The following is a 17,443-nucleotide window of genomic DNA, read 5'->3' on the forward strand; positions in this document are numbered from 1 at the left end:
TCACTATTATTACAAGAAGCATTTACTAACATGACGAAGATTGTGTTATATTAGATTGATGGTTGTGTAGAAGAAATAGAAGCATAGGGGACAGTTTAATGGTACTTGCAGTAAACTCAGGTACAAACCTGAAGGTCTGTACTAGGTGATAGTAATGGAGCTCTGACTATCAGACGTAGGGTGAGAGAGATTTTCTATTGAGTTTTTTGTTGTTGTTGTTTTGTTTTATTTTTAGCTTGTTTTGGCTTTACCATCTTGTTGAAAAAATAAAAATGGCTGTGCTCTGCTTTACTCCTCATGGTCTGTCTTCAGCAGGACAGACTGGGCTTGTTTTCGTGGCAGGGACAGAAGTCAAAGACAGACAGCAGAGGATGCAGTGCCTCTTGAATTGGCACTCTTGTTGTTTCCACTCCATTCTGTTGGCTAAGCAACTTAAAAGGCCAGCCCAGGAGTCTCGGCTTGCAGTTCTTAGGCCAGTAAAGCTTACTTAAAAATTTTATGAGGTTTCTGTATGTCTGATATAGTTCATTCCAAGCTCTGAAACCTACACCCACAATTGTCTTTTGAGACATGATTATTCTCTAGATGTAATCACTAATATTTGGGGATCAGTTTCTGTGGGATCGTGCCCCTCAACTTCCTCAAAGGCCTTTTGTCAAACTGAGAATGTCTACTTAGACACTGCTTTAAGTTCTTTAGAGATCTTAAGAAAGGGGTTTGTAGCCACTCCCTTGATAATGATCTTTGTCCGTGGCAGCATTTTATTTTTAAAATCTTTAGGGAGACTGAAGATGAAAGCCAGTTTTGTTTTCCAATCTAGCAAGTCCTGGTCCATCTATATTCCCTCTAGATTCTGTTTGTAAAGTGACCACTTATTTCTTTAGCTCATCTCTTTCTGACAGAACCTTATGCTTAGCAAGGAGTAACCAGTTGACATTTTCAGTATTCTCCCTGGAAATTAGCTTGCTCAAGTCCCAAAGTTTCATAGATACATTGTCCAACTTCTTCTAAGTTATTGCTGACAGTGTGTTTACCAAAAGTTTCATCACTGTATAACATGGGTTACCATTTTTTAAATCTCTATAATTTACTCATTTTTCTTGCCTCTGTAACTATAAGTGTTACTTTGGTACCAAAGTCAGTGCCACATATTTTAAATTTTTGTTATGGTGCACACTACTTCTAAGTTAGCAGTTTTCTGTATTATGTATTGCCACAAAAATGCAGCTAATAACAACACAAAGCTTCAGTGGCCTCACAACAATAAACATTTATTTTTGCTCACAAGTCCGGATCAGCTGAATGGTTCTGTTGTTCTCGGCTGACTTGGCTGATTTTGCTGGGTTCACTTATGAATTCACACTCAGCTGGCAGGTTGGCTGGGTGCTAGCTGTTACAGAATGGCCTTACCTTGGCGGACTCAGCTCTGTTTTATGATCTCTCATCCTCCAGCTTATTCTCACAGAGGAGGCAGGCTCCAAAGAGAAAGAAACTATGCAAGAAGACCTTTTACGACCTAGGCTTAGAACTAGCACATTGTCATCTCTGCCACATTGTATTGCCCAAATCAAGTTATAAGGCCAGCCCAGATTTAAGGGTAGGGAACTAAACTCCACTTTTTATTGGAAGTCACATTGCAAAATGTATGGGACACCAGGATGGGTGAAAAAATCAGAGACATTTTAAAAATCATTCTCCTACCCACTTTAACATTTTTTATTTTTTTGTTATTAATTTCTGGGAGGCATTTGGGGGAATAGTAGGATTTAATGACTGATTCCATATGGAGGATGAGACTGAAAAAACATTAAAAATACGTATGTAGAAGTGTAAATATATGTGATATCTAAGATTACTTTGAAATGGCTCAGCAAAGAAAAAGTACAGATGAGTCAAATATGGCAAAAATCTTTTTAATTGTTGAAAATGGGTAGTGGGCATATGGTTTCATTGTTCCACTTGTTGCAAATTGGGTATTTTTATTAAATATTTAAAAGATAATGTTGAAGTTTTAAATCTTATTAACTTGCACAATTTTAGTAATGTTAAAATAATAAGGAAGTTGAAGATTTGTTCATTTTGATATGCAGAGTTTGAGGTCAGATATCCAAGTGGAGATAGTTCATAATTAATTGGAGGTTTGGAACTGGAGATAAAGATTAAGTGAATTATTATTCCATTTTATTGCCAACCATCATAAATGTAGCATGTGTGTAATTGCTGCTTTTATTGGTTTTCTCTTCATCTACAATCTGGTTTCCCCATCCATTGAGGATTTTTGAAGAATATTATTATGTTTCTGATCTTTCAAATCTAATGGTTAGAGGATCATTGTTTTTAGATACATTGCTTGACTTGTTTATTTAAGAGTACTTTTGCTTTTTATTGAGTTATAATTGACATAGAATATTATATTAGTTTCAGGTGTACAACATAGTGATGTGACATTTGTCTACATTGCAAAATGATCACCACAATAAGTCTATTTACCATGTGTCACCATACAAAGTTAATACCCTATTATTGACTTTATTCCCCATCTTGTATGTTACATCCCCATGACTGACTTATTTTTTAACTGGAAGTTTGTACTCCTTGATACCCTTCACCCATTTTGCTTCCCCCAGCCTTCCCTCCTCTGGCAACCATCAGTCTGTTCTCTCTATCCATAAGTCTAGGTTTGGTTTTGTTTGTTTTGTTTTTTAGATTCCATGTGTAAGTGAAATCATGTATTTCTTTTTCTGACTTAATTCAATTAGCATAGTACCCTCAGGGTTCATCCATGTTGTCACAAATGGCAAGATCTCATTCTTTTTATGGCTGTGTGGTATTCCATTGTATATATATATATATATCAACTCTTCTTTATTCATTCATTGATGAATGGACACTTAGATGGTTTCCGTATCTTAGCTGTTGTAAATAATGCTAAAATGAACATAGGGGTGCATATTACCTTTTTGAATTATTTTTTTTCATGTTCTTCACGGAGATACTCTGTAGTGGAATTGCTGGATCATATAGTAGTTCTATTTTTAATTTTTCCCAGAACCTCCATACAATTTTCCATAGTGACTACACCAACTTATACTCCCACCAACAGTGCACAATGATTCGTTCCCTTTTCTCCACATCTTCAGCACTTAAATCTTTTGATATTTTGATAATAGTCATTTTAACAGGTGTGAGGTGACATTTCATTGTGGTTTTAATTTGCATTTCACTTATGATTAGTGATGTTGAGCATCTTTTCATATACCTATATGGCTTCTTTGGAAAAATGTCTATTTAGATCTTTTGCCCATTTTTTAAAAAGATTTTATTTATTTGAGAGAGAGAGAGCATATAAGTGGGAGGAAGGGGTGGAGGGAGGGGGAGAAGCAGACTCCGTGCTGAGCAGGAGGCCCATGTGGGCTTCAATTCCAGAACCCCGGGATCATGACCTGAGCTAAAGGCAGAGGCTTAACTGACTGAACCACCCAGGCCCCTCTTTTGCCCATTTTTTAAATCAGATTGTATGTTTGGGGTGTTTTTTGTTTTGTTTTGTTTTGCTGTTGAGTTATATGAGTTCTTTATAATAATTTTGGATATTAACCCCTTATTAGATATATGATTTTCAAATATTTTCTCTCATTTGGTAGGTTACCTTTTCATTTTGTTGATGGTTTCCTTTGCCATGCAGAAAGTTTTTAGTTTTATGTGTTCCATTTGCTTATTTTTGTTTTTTGTTACCTTTGTTTTGGGTGTCGGAGTAAAAAGAAAGTCATCACCAAGACCTATGTCAAGGAGCTTACTTGCCTGTGTTTATTTTACTTAATTTTTAGTTAAAATTCTCAGCATGGGAAGTTGGTTCCCAGGCTCGTATGATTCCACTTTGATTTTTGGTTTTTGTCATCTCATGTTTTCCAATCTGACCATATCTTAATCTCAACTAATTATCTCTCTCTGTTTATGGAGTTTTGCCATGTTTCTTTAAGGCCAAATTGTGACTTTCAAGGTTATAGATTTAATTGGCTAGACTTTGATTCACTCCTCTTTAATTCTGGCTTTGTGACCTGACCATATGTTCTCTCCAGTGCTATACCTTGCTATAGGTAATAGTAGTAATATATTTATGTATTTTTATCTTTGTATTATTTACAAATTCAAAAATTTAAACTACTACCTAGGAAATTATTAAATAAAAAGAAGCAAAGTATTCAATTCCCTTTTGTACATCTAAACTCATCCTGATTTGTAACTTTGATTTAGCTTTCAGTGATCGTGTGTGTGTGTGTGTGTATGTGTTTGTATTTGTGTAGATGTGTGTAACCTCCATTACATATATATACTTGCAGTGTGTTGTTAAAACACAAACATATTATAATGTTTACCTCAAATTTTTTATTCTATATAAACTGTTATTACTAATGACTGGTTGATTTCTATATGTAGGTATAAATATTATAAAATCCTGTAGAATAAATAAATAAAAGTACATAAACTAATACCTCTGACCTTGAAAAAATGCTGAATTCTTTAAACCAAATACATGTCTTTATTTTGTAATTTATAGTATTAAGCCAGTTTTCAAAAACCATTATCTGTATTTTCTCTAAGTTATGCTTAAGAATAATTTATCTTTATTATGTTCTAAAAGAAAAAAATGAATAACCAAATTAGGCCGTGAAAGTCTTAGATGCCTTATTAACTCCTCTGGTTGCTATGACATTCTCTCATTTAAAGTAAGAAATACCAAATACATTTCTTTTGTTTTCTCATTCATCTTTATACATGCTGGTTTCCCTTTGGGTCTTATTGCGTACTGCTCATATTTGATATGGACCTAATGTATTGTTTATCACCAGTACTAAATATTATGGTAGGGGTGCCTGGGTTGTTCAGTTGGTTAAGCAGCTGGCTCTGGATTTCAGCTCAGGTCATGATCTCAGGGTCTTGGGATTGAGCCCCCTCCCCCACTCACGCACATTCTCTCTCAAATAAATTAAATAAATAAATAAATAAATAAATAAATAAAATCTTCGAAAGAAAGAAATAAATTTTAAAAAATAATAAATAAATAAATAAATATTATGGGACACTGATATAAGGAGACCAAATTTATTACTTAATACATACAAATATTATAGAAATTGCATGTTTTAAAATATATTTTGAAATGATTTTTTTTGGTCTATTTTCCTTTAGTTTTTACCAGATACGTGCATCTATGAAAATTCCACCAAGAGTTCCCCACAGAGTAGAAGCTAGTTTGTTACATGCAGCAGGTAAGCCAAGGAATATTTTTGACTTTTAAGAAAATCTGAAGCAACATTATAATGGCAATAATAACTTTTAATTATTTTTATCTTTTTAATTACAAATATAAGATACCAACAGGTATCATTATAATAAGAAATATATTTGAGGCCTCAGTAAAACAAGCTTGATTATAGATTCCTTGTCTTTCTCTTAGATTTCTTATGATGAGCATATGAAAGAATGTATGTGAAATTTCCACAAAAACAAACATAAGTAGGGGTGTTGTGAATTATATCATGTAAGATGTAATTTTTAAAAATATACAGTGGGGGCGCCTGGGTGGCACAGCGGTTAGGCGTCTGCCTTCGGCTCAGGGCGTGATCCCGGCGTTATGGGTTCGAGCCCCGCATCAGGCTCCTCTGCTATGAGCCTGCTTCTTCCTCTCCCACTCCCCCTGCTTGTGTTCCCTCTCTCGCTAGCTGTCTCTCTCTCTGTCAAATAAATAAATAAAAAAAAAAAAAAAAATCTTTAAAAATATACAGTGAATGTGGACATATAATTTGATATATGATTACAAAGGTGTTTTATAATAGTTTTATAGTATGCCTTTGAGAATATTTTTTTTAACTACATTTTTGGTCTGGGTTAACTACACTAATTAAAAAAAAATGCAGAAAGTAAAGTATACAGTAAAAGATAGATATGTTATAGCAACTCAGTTATTTACACATTCTGTGGAGAGACACCAGCATTAAAATGTTTGAACCAAACTGGTGGTCCTGATATAATCCGTGAACATTTTTTCAGCTTTCCTGATACAGCGTACTCTGTTTCATTCTATGAAGTTAGGAAATGAAATGGTTAATGAAACATTCTAGAGAGTTATGTATGTCAAATATGAATTATCGGTTTTGAAAGCATCATAAATAATAAAATACACCTAACACTAAAGCTATGCTGAGCATAATTCAGTCTGTTTTAAAACTGAAGAAAATATTCTGGGAATCTGAAGTGTTTAGGAAATCTTTTTAGCATCCTATGGGTACTAAAATGCTAGGTTATAGATTTTAACGAATTTTACATAATGTAGAGTTCATTCTATCTCCCTGAAGACTCTCAAAATGCTCAGAGACGTTTATTGATTATGACCAAAATTATGTACATTCTTTCTTTTTAAAAAAAAAAACAACTTTTTTTCTTGGCCTGGCATACATATTAAAGTGTAGTTTATTGTCAATTAGACTTTTGTAAGTCTACTTTCTATGAAACATAGAGGTTAAAATAATTCAGAGTACAAGACAGATTTGGTCTTCCCTTTTTGAACTTCTAGTAGACTAAATGTCTTGCCTATTGTATCTTCTAAAGTTGCCAGTTGAAAAAATAGAAAGACCTTTTTTGCTGGACTCCCTTTTTATTTTTTCAGCTTTATTGAGAAATAATTAACAAATAGAATTGTAGTTTAAAGTATACAATATGATTTGATATGTATATATTATGAAATAATTACCACAATCAAGATAATTAGCATATCCCTCATCTCACACAGTTCATTCTTTCGTGTGTGTGTGTGTGTGTGTGTGTGTGTGTGTGTGTGTGTCGTGAAAACGCTTAAGATCTGCTCTTTGCAAATTTAAGTATGCAGGACTTTATTACATATGTAGTCACCATGCTGTGCATTAGAGCTTACTCATAACTGAAAGTTTACACCATTTGACCTATATCTTCCCATTTCTCTAACCTCCTAGCCCCTGGCAAGTACAATTTTGCTGTCTGTTTCTATGAGATCAGCTTTTTATTTCATTTCATTTTTTGTTTTGTTTTGTTTTGTTTCCACATGTAAGTTTTCCCTGCAGTATTTGTCTTTCTCTGTCTGCCTTATCTCACTTAGCATAATGCCCTCCAGGTTCATCCCTATCCTTGCAAATGGCAAGATTTCCATCTTTATGGCTGAATAAGATCGCTGGCTCTCTCTCTCTCCCTCCCTCCCTGCCTCTGTGTGTGTGTGTATGAGATACTACATTTTCTTTTCTTCTTTTTTTTTTTTTAATATTTTATTTATTTATTTGACAGAGAGAGAGACAGTGAGAGAGGAAACACCAGCAGGGGCAGAGGGAGAGGGAGAAGCAGGCTTCCCACTGAGCAGGAGCCTGATGCGGGGCTCAGTCCCAGGCCCCTGGGATCATGACCTGAGCCGAAGGTCTTAAATTTAAGTCTTTAATCCAATTTGAGTTAATTGCTGTGAGTGATATAAGGTAGGGGTGTAGTTTCATTCTTTTGCATGTGGATGTCTAATTTTCTCAGCACCGTTTAGAGACTGTCCTTTCCCCGTTTTATGCTCTTGGTATGTTGTCAAAGATTAGCTGATTACGTGTGTATAGGTTTCTTTCTAGGCTCTGTTCTCTTCCATTGGTCTGTGTACCTGTTTTTATGTCATCATCATACTGTTTTGATTACTGTAGCCTTTTAATAGTAATATTATAGCCTCGAAATCAGGAAGTGTGATGTCTCTAGCTCTGTTCATTTTTTCTTAAGATTACTGTGGCTGTTCAGTCTTTTGTGGTTTCATATGAATTTAGGATAGTTTTTTTCTATTTCTGTGAGAAATGCCATTGAAATTTTGATAAAGATTATATTGAATCCATAGATCGCTTGTGGTAGTGTGGACATTTTAACAATATTAATTCTTCCAATCTAAGAACACGGGGTACCTCTCCTTTTATTTGTGCCTTCTTCAATTTCTTTCATCAGTGTCATAGTTTTTAATGTACATGTTTTTATCTCCTTGGTTAAATTTATTCTTAGGTATTTTATTATTTTCGATGCTATTATAAATGGACTTACTCCCATTTTTAAATAGAGTTGATTTTACATTTATGAAATAAACATGCACAGAACAACTACCTTTTATTTATTGATTTTTTATTGAAGTATAGTTAACATATAATGTTATATTAGTTTCAGGTAAATGACACAGTGATGGGATTGCTTTCTTGATTTCTCTTTTGAATAGTTCATTGTTAGTATATAGACAAGGAACTGATTTTTGTATGATTTTGTATCCTGCAACTTTACTGAATTTGTTGATTAGTTCTAACACTTTTTTGATGGAGTCTGTAGATCATGTCATCTGCACACAGATAATTTTACTTCTTCCTTTCCTATTTGGATGCCTGCAATTTCATTTTATTGCCAAATTGCTGTTGCTAAGACTTCCAGTACTATGTTGAATAGAAGTGATGAGAGTGGGTACCCTTGTTTCTAACTTTAGAGGAAAGATATTAACTTTTCACCATTGGGTATGATGTTAGCTGTGGGCTTGTCCTGTACAGCCTTTATTATGTTGACCCACATTTCTTCTATACCTACTTTATTGAAGTTTTTGTCATGAAAGTGTGTTGAATTTGGTCACATGATTTTTCTGCATCTACTGAAATGATCATATGATTTTTATCCTTCATTCTGCTATTATGGTATATCATGTTTATTTGCATGTGTCAGATCCTTCTTGCATCCCAGGGATAAATGTCTTGACCCTACTAAATGATTCCTTTAAAGTACTCTTGAATTTGGTTTGTTAGTATTTTGTTGAGGTTTTTGCATCAGTGTTCATCAGGAATATTGGCCAGTAATCTTCTTTTCTTGTAGAGTATTTGTCTGGCTTCCATATCAGGGTAGTGCTGGTCTTTTGAAATGAGTTTGAAAGTGTTCCTTTCTGGGCAATTTTTTGGAAAAATTTGAGAAGGATTAGTATTCATTCATCTCTAAGTGTTTGGTAGAATTGACCAGTGAAGTCATCTGGTCTTGGGCTTTTATTCGTTGGGAGATTTTTGATTACTGATTCAATCTCTTACTTATTGGTCTGTTCAGAATTTGTTTCTTCATGATTCAGTCTTGGTAAGGTGTATGTTTCTAAAAATTTATCCATTTCTTCCAGTGTATTTCATTTGTTGGCATTAATTATTCTTATCCTTTGTATTTTTGTCATATTAGTTGTAGTGTCTTTCATTTATAGTTACATTTATTTGAATCATTTTTTTTCATATTCTAGCTAAAGGTTTGTTGATTTTGTTTACCTTTTCAAAAAGCCAACACTTAGTTTCATTGATCTTTTCTATTTCTAGTCTCTATTTCATTTATTTCCACTCTGATCTTTGTTATTCCCTTCCTTCTGCAAACCTTGGGCTTAGTTTATTCTTCTAGTACCTTGAGGTGTAAGGTTAAGTTGTTTGAGATCTTTCTATGTTATTTGTGTGACAGAAATATTACATGTAATTAATGTCATTTACAGACTAATGTTATTTTAACATAGTGACAAACAGTATTTCAGAAATACCCAAATAGAGTACTTTCTTTTTAAATGCTTTTTCCTGGAAACTGTGATTTTGGTTTGTTTTTAATTAGTTGTAAATCCAGATTTAGTTAGTCATTGTTGCTATTTCAGCTTCTAATACTATTAACTTTGTAGTATTGACCGTGAAATGTCCATTGTTTGTTAATTTATGAGTGTGGAAAGAAGTATCTTTTTAAAATAGTTTATAGCAGACACCAGTCTTTAAAAGAGAAGCCTGGGTTTGGAAAGCAATAAAATTCCATAATATATGATTTTTAGTTTGTATGTGAAAACATTATTTATGTGAGTATTTTTATAACATTATACAAGAACATTTTTAAGAGGCCCATAGTTTTTCAATAAATTATAACAGCCAAAATGGAAAGCACAAGAACTAGATTTTGAACAGAAGAAGAAAAATAAAATTTCTTTTTTTTTTTTTAAAGATTTTATTTATTTATTTGACAGAGAGAGAGAGACAGCCAGTGAGAGAGGGAACACAAGCAGGGGGAGTGGGAGAGGAAGAAGCAGGCTCCCAGCGGAGGAACCCTATGTGGGGCTCGGTCATGCCCTGAGCCAAAGGCAGACGCTTAACGACTGAGCCACCCAGGCGCCCCGAAAAATAAAATTTCTTTCACACTTTTTCAAATCAGCAAACTTTTGTCTGTCATGTCTAAAATAATACCTAATATAATTTCTCAAGATCTTTTTTATCCTAATGTTGTGTCAGTGTATTTTATTTTCCTCTTATTTAGAATATCTAATTTTTCTTGTTTATGGTACACACTTATATATATGGATTTTTACAAATGACCCCTTAACAAGTTATGAGATGTGCTTTCCCCATCCCAATACCATTCCCAGCGTGATTATCTTTTATACATGTGTAGTGTTCCAAAGGTTCTTGTTTCATCCTCTGAACATCTCTATGATAATGTAAGTCTGGTATTTCAGTTGTATTTCCTGCCAGTGTACCCCATAATAGCCTATCATGTTAAATGTTTAAGTTCATATGAAAATTATAGAGGACATTGGTTGATGGAGTTGGTGACTTACTAAGCCTCACAGGCATGGTAGATCCAAAATAATGTTCTCATGCCCAGATGAGTTTTTCCTCACCAGTATTCTCGGAAAAAAGAGAGAGAGAGAGAGCACGTGCTAGCTCATACATGCAAAGATGGCAGCAAATTTATTCCAATCTTAGAGATACTGATTTGGTTCTCTTTTTATGTCCTTCTTCCTTCAAGATTTGTTTCATTTTAAAATAGTATTTAAGAATTCCCAGGGTGTGTATCTTTTTAATATTAGTAAATTTGTTAGGAAAAGTTATCCTTCCCCAAATTTTCTGCTTCCAGAAACTACTCCTATGAATTTGGCTGACTTTATTTTAATACATATCATTGATTTCTAGATTCATTCTTGATAACATAAATATATTCATATTATGGGGGATTTTCTTTATCCTGTGTGTTAATTCTCTTTTTACTTCTGTTTCTTAAAAATTCACTTCTTCTAAGGTCTTGGATTTTCTCTATTACATATCCTATTTTCTTTGTTTGATTTGTACTATCACCCCAGACCTTTTCTTTCCAGCACTGTATTTTACCGTGATTCCTACACTTTCTGTGTATTTCTGAAAAACTTCTAGAAGAAGAAAGAAAGTAATGATTTTGTTTGTGAGTTGCAGAAAGGCAGGTTAGATGTGGTAGGAATTAGATGGTATTATACAGCTTATTGCAACACATTTAGATTATTTCCAGCACGAAATTGTGCTGACAGTGAGAGCTTTGAGTCAGGAAATAGCTGTCATCTACAATAGCATCAGTCATAAAAGACAATGAGTATTTATAGGGCTGTTGAAAATTGATTAATAAGAAAATGTTCACAGACTTCTACAACAAAGAAGTCATTGCTTGTTCTAAGAAACTGGCCCCAGTTTGAAATGTTAGAGCACTATGTACAATTTTGATAAAAAGTTCAAATAACTCCGCATTTCTAATAATGATAGTATTTTTAAAAAGAAACATGTGTTTCATTTGCTTTTTAATATCCACACATCCCTTTTTTCTGAAAAAATAATTTTATGAAAATAAGTAGTTAAAAATCTATTAGTCCAGAAAGATTTGTAGTAAAAACATAGTTACTTTTTTAGATGCATCTACTTTTAACTATTTCTCTAGTTCTAATGGTTTCCTTTATATAGACATTTTCACTTCCTGGTATGATGAATGCAACTGAATCATAAACTGTTTCCTCCCTCCCTTCCCCCTACTTTTTAAGAGATCCCATTATTCCCATATCTTTCTTTGACTTTGAAGTTACTATTAAATAACAGATTGTTTAAATCTCCATTTCCTATTTTAGCCAATATGACAAACCCTATTTTGTAATATAAGGATATAAGCAATCTTGCCTCTTTTTAAAAATTTTCTCTTTTCCTCCCACTTCAACCTGTTAAGTATATACTTTCTAATATCAAGGTAGCTAACGTTCGAATTCTGTTTTGTAACTGTAGTTAAATCTTAATATGCTCTGTCTCTGGGTTGATTACAAATGTCGAAAACAAGTAAATAGCATTTTCATTTTTATGGTAACACAAGAGGGAACGTGTTTATAAAATTGAAATGACTATCCACCATAAAGAAGGAAGATCTTAATTAAGTTTCTGGCAAGACAAGACAAATCTAGTTACCGTTTGCGGTATTGATCTGGGTCACCTGTGATATAGAGATAGCTATAGGTATGTCTTAGGTATTTTAGAAGCTTGTATATTCAAAGATGCAGCTCTGTTGTTAAACAAAGTAGCAACTTGGAATCAGGATACCAGCTTCCTTTTATGTTACCTTGGAAAACTCACTTAACCTCTTCGAGCTTCAGTTTCTCATCTGGGAAGTATGTTACCTGCTTTGCAAGGTGGCTGTTTGTTAAATAAGTGAAATTCCTCAGCAAACTGTAAAGGGCTGTATACATGTAAAATATTATTATTTGATTTTTCATAATATAAGAAAGAGTGAGAAGCAGTCACATTTTGTCTCATTTACTATGCTATTTGTGAACCATTTAATGCAAAGAGCTGAAAGTTAAGATAAAGTTAATTTGATGTTTTCCTGTCATTATATAATTGTGCAGCATAATAAGCATGTTAATAAGTAAATTAAATTTTTTAAATTAATAAATTAAATAATTTGTTTTGTAAATTATTAAGTAATTTTTTTAAATTAATAAAGCTGTTTCTGGGATAAGAAGAATAAATTAGAATGACCAAGGGTAAGAAGGGAAATCCAAAGGGAAGAAGAGACCTCACAAAAGACCCCTGAATTTATAACTTACCCAGGAAATCTAAGTTCCTATGCTTGCATTTCTGTGATTATAAAACTAACTTTATCTGTAGATAGTGTTTGAATTTGGATTTGTTCTGCCACTCGCTAGCAAGTCTTGTTCTGCGACTTACTAGCTGTTTGTTCTTAAGCAAATTATTCACTTTTTCTGCGCCTTACCTAATCAGTGAATGGAAATAATCGCTGTCTTACAGTATGTTTGTGAAAATTAAATGAGAAAAAGGTAAAGAGACCTGGTATAATGCTCAGTAAGTATTGGTTCCTTTTGTCATGCCCTCTGTTTCTATCCCAAATTGCCCCAGATTTTAAAAAGCTGAAATAAGGTGGATTCCAGGATCTCAGAACCAACTTAAGGAAAGATAGTCATGAAGAAGGAGTTGCCCGGCAACCATTTATATGCCTTTTCTTTCTCAGTTCTCAAGAATTAGCCTTACTTATATACAGGATCGCCGAGTGATACGATTTAATCTTCCTATACCTCCTTTGAGTCTTTTCTTCCCCAACGAGACAGCTACTCTTACTAGTTTGAAGTGTTCTGTGATATGTGTAAGAGTGAACGGCATACCTGTGTTTAAACTACTTTATCAGTATGGCATAGAAGACCAAGCACAGGCTGTGGGGGCAAACAGCAGTGGCATTTGCTTCTGGGTAAATTATTTAAATTCTCAGAGCCTTGGTATCTCTAACATAGATATATTAGCCCCTGTCCTATAAAATTGCCTAAAGGATTAGTAACAATATACATAAAGCACAGTGCCTGGCACATAGTAAGTGCTCTATAGATGGTAGTTAGTAGTAGTAGTAAAATAAAACTGCTACTTTTTTGTTTTTCTTTTTTTTAGTGAATAAGTTTAATATATAATGTGTAAATTTAAAGTATACCATGTGTTACTTTGATACATTTATTTATTGTAATGTGATTGTCGTTGTACCAGTATTTATCAACATTACATAATTGTAGCATGGTATTATTGTTGCCTGTATTCGTTATACTGTGCAGGAGATTTCTATGGCTTATTTACTGCTCCTTGCAGGTTTGTATTCTTAAACAACATCAATCTTATCTCCCCACTACCTCATCTCCTGTTAATGACATTTTACTCTCTGTTTTTTACAAGTTTGACTTTTTTAGATTCTACAAATAACTGATATGCATTATTTTTTATTTTTCTGACCTATCTCATTTAGCATAATGTGCTCAAGATCCTTCCATGTTGTTGTAAATGGCAAGATGGTCTCCTTTCTAACAGTTGAATATCATTCCAGTGTGTGTGTGTGTGTGTGTGTGTGTGTAGATATCTATCTATCTATCTATCTATCTATCCCACATCTTTTTTATCCATTCAGTCATCATTTCCATATCTTGGCTAGTGTGAATAATGCTGCAGTAAACATAGGAGTACATTTATCTCTTTGAAATCTTGTTTTCATTTCCTTTAGATAAATACCCAGAAGTGAGGATTGCTGGATTGTATGGCAGATCTATTTTTAATTTTTTAAGGAACCTTTAATTTTTAAGGAACCAATGTACATTCCCAGCAACAGTGTATATATATGGTTTCCCTTTCACCACATCCTTGTTAGCACCTTTTGTCTCGTCTTCTTGATAATAGGCATTCCAGTACATTTAAGGTGATACGTCCTTGTGTTGTTGATAAGCATTTCTCTGATGTTTTGTTGATTAGCATCTTCTCATTTGCTTATTGGCCATTTTGATGTCAGCTTTGGAAAAATTTCTATGTAGTCCTTCTACAAGACTGCTATTTATGAGGAGAAAAGGAAAATTGCATAAAACCTCAAACAATAATTTATGGGGAAAGTCTTATTCTAACTTTGATAGAAGTTTCACAGCTAGATAAGCATTTGGACTAATAAGAAATCAACCCTAGTTGAACAAAAAAGTAATTTCCAAAAAAAAAAAAAAAAAAGGATAATTTCCAGTTATTTGTATTTGGCCAGAGTTTTTCTAAGGCCATCTATTCTGGATAAAATTCTTTGTGTATACATGTATTCCTATGTACCACCACCCAGTGCTTTTATAAAGGTGATAGCAGTTAAGAACAAATTAATATCAAGAAAAAAGGAAGGCTGGAAATAAAGGCTAGCTATTAAAGTAAGGAGGGATTGTCCCAGTTACTTTGCCTTGGCAGTAGTTAATTGGCCACTTGAAATAACGCTTCAAATATTTTGACATAGAAGAATCATCTGTTTTTCCCTCTTAGTTGTCTCCTTAAGCTTTTCTGAGCCACCAGCTTTTCAGGGATTTCCTTTGAAACCCACTGAAATATTTTGACAGTTTTGCTGAATTGTTAAGATTTTTCTTGATTTGACCCTATCCTATATGTCTAACTTTATTTCCCACCATGTCTTTGTGGATTCTCCCTATGGAACCACTTCCATTTTCTCAAATTTGATGGGTTCTAACTTACCTCATGTTTTTTGCATGTTTTCCCTACCTCCCTACCTATCTCCTTTTTTAAGCCCTAGATAATTCCCAGTTAGAAGTTTTCTCTGCTATGTTTCATAGCACTTTCTATAAACATCTTTTACCTCTTAGCATGTTTTATTTTTTTGTTATTTCTTTATTATAATACAAACATCAAGAATCGTTAAAGAAGGGGCGCCTGGGTGGCTCAGTCCTTAAGCGTCTGCCTTCGGCTCAGGGCGTGATCCCGGCTGTTGTGGGATCGAGCCCCATGTCAGGCTCCTACAGTGGGAGCCTGCTTCTCCCTCTCCCACTCCCCCTGCTTGTGTTCCCTCTCTCGCTGGCTGTCTCTCTCTCTGTCGAATAAATAAATAAAATCTTAAAAAAAAAAAAAAGAATCGTTAAAGAATAATGCATTTTAAAAATGAGGAAAATTTAAAGAAATACACAACTTCATTTTATGTCACTAATCCATTATGGTTAATAATAACCGAATAATCTCAATACTCATGAAGGGAAAACTCACCATAGAGTTAGAGCTTTCAATAAACTTTGCATAACTTATGAAACTGAGTCCATTTGGTGTTATAAGCCTCCATTTTGCTTTACCTAGATTCAATAATTTCTTTCAGTCACTGCCATTATTTGTCTTTTTACCTGGCATAACAGATAGTGATAATTACATTGGCATTTGCTTTGGCCTCCAAACTAGGGAGTTAAGAGATTATGACATTGTAGTGCAATTATTTGCTTGAATGTTTCTATTCAAACTGGATTGGGAACTCTGAAAACAAGGGCAGGGTTCTAATTTATGTTCATATCTCTCAGTTCCCACTATTTTAGAAGCTTAATTAAGTTACAGTTGAATGAATGCTCACTTGTTCACAAAATAAATAACAGATATCAATGCCAGCTGTTTAACCAAGGGAAATGGAAATGCGAAAGGTAGTGATAGGAATAAAATATAAAATATAAATTATTATGACTTAATATTGTTTGCAGGCCTCTATCACAGGTCTCTAAAAGTATAGATCTGATGTTTGGGTTAGCAGATAACTGATAGGCAAAGTGAAAATAGAGTTCTTTCAACAAGGAGTTAGGGCACCAAATAAAGAAGTTAGGTGAAAGTTCAAGTATTTGATAAATTAAAAAGCAATGAAAAAGATATATGTGGTTCCCAACCTCATGGATGGAGGTTATCATCTAGTGAATATTAAAAAGCAAAGAAGGTTTCAGATTCAAGACAATAAACGGACTATACACATATGTTTGGGTCTTTTTGTTTCTAAGACTCTTTCATAATAGCAACATAAAACACAAGAAGGAATAGCAAAATAGTTCAATACGTTTTTGTAGGACAGAAAGCAGAAGTGAGAACTGAACTGCCTTTTGGGACACCTTACCCCAGGGATTTCACGAAGGTATAGCAGATGAAGGGAAGTAAGAGTGGGCCTGAAAACAGGGATTAATTAAAGGTCTGTAATCAGATCAACCGTGATATTTAGACATCCCAGGCCCAACTGCAGAATGTCAGGAAGATTAGTATTTACCTTAGGACAAAAACCTCAGGACTTTTCTCTAAATAAATTAGCATGGGATATTAACATATTAACACTTCAGAGTAAAGCATTTATTCTTTTGTATGTGTGTTTGGTAAAAAGCAAGTAACATGAAATCTATCAACAAATTTTTGAGTGTATAGTCCAGTGTTGCTAACTGTATGCATATTGTTATCACCAGATCTCTAGAACTTTTAACCTTGCATGACTGAAACTCTGTACCATTGAATAGCAGTTCCTCATTTCTCCCTCCTTCCAGCCCCTAGTAACCACCATTCTACTTTCTTTGATAAGTGTGACTATATTAGATCACTCATATAAGTAGAATCATGTGTTTGGACTGTTTCGCTTAGCGGAAGTCCTCACAGTTCATCCATATATTGTAGTATAGAATTTTCTTCCTTTTTTTTTTTAAGTTTGAAAATATTATATTATACAACTCATTTTGTTTACCCTTTCATCTACTGATGACATTTAGGTTGTTTCCACCACTTGGCCTTTGTGAATAACGTGGCAATGAACACAGAAGTGCAGATAAGTCTTCAAGGTC

The 17,443-nt window shown here is 33.8% G+C and overlaps 1 protein-coding gene across 7 annotated transcripts in view; it reads left to right on the top strand.

Annotated features, from left to right (window-relative positions):
- Positions 1 to 17,443, top strand: part of FAM135A (family with sequence similarity 135 member A) — a 127,530-nt gene that overhangs the window by 21,469 nt on the left and 88,618 nt on the right. For all 7 annotated transcript variants that reach the window (XR_004622028.1, XM_034647824.1, XM_034647823.1 and 4 more), the window contains one exon: positions 5,188 to 5,267. Coding sequence is in view for 6 of the 7 variants with exons in the window: in XM_034647824.1 (XP_034503715.1) it covers positions 5,188 to 5,267 (80 nt within the window). In the remaining variant the exon portion in view is untranslated. The remainder of the gene's footprint in view (positions 1 to 5,187; positions 5,268 to 17,443) is intronic.

This window comes from Ailuropoda melanoleuca, chromosome 19 (assembly GCF_002007445.2).
Source record: "Ailuropoda melanoleuca isolate Jingjing chromosome 19, ASM200744v2, whole genome shotgun sequence".
In the NCBI taxonomy this organism is placed as follows: Eukaryota; Metazoa; Chordata; class Mammalia; order Carnivora; family Ursidae; genus Ailuropoda; species Ailuropoda melanoleuca.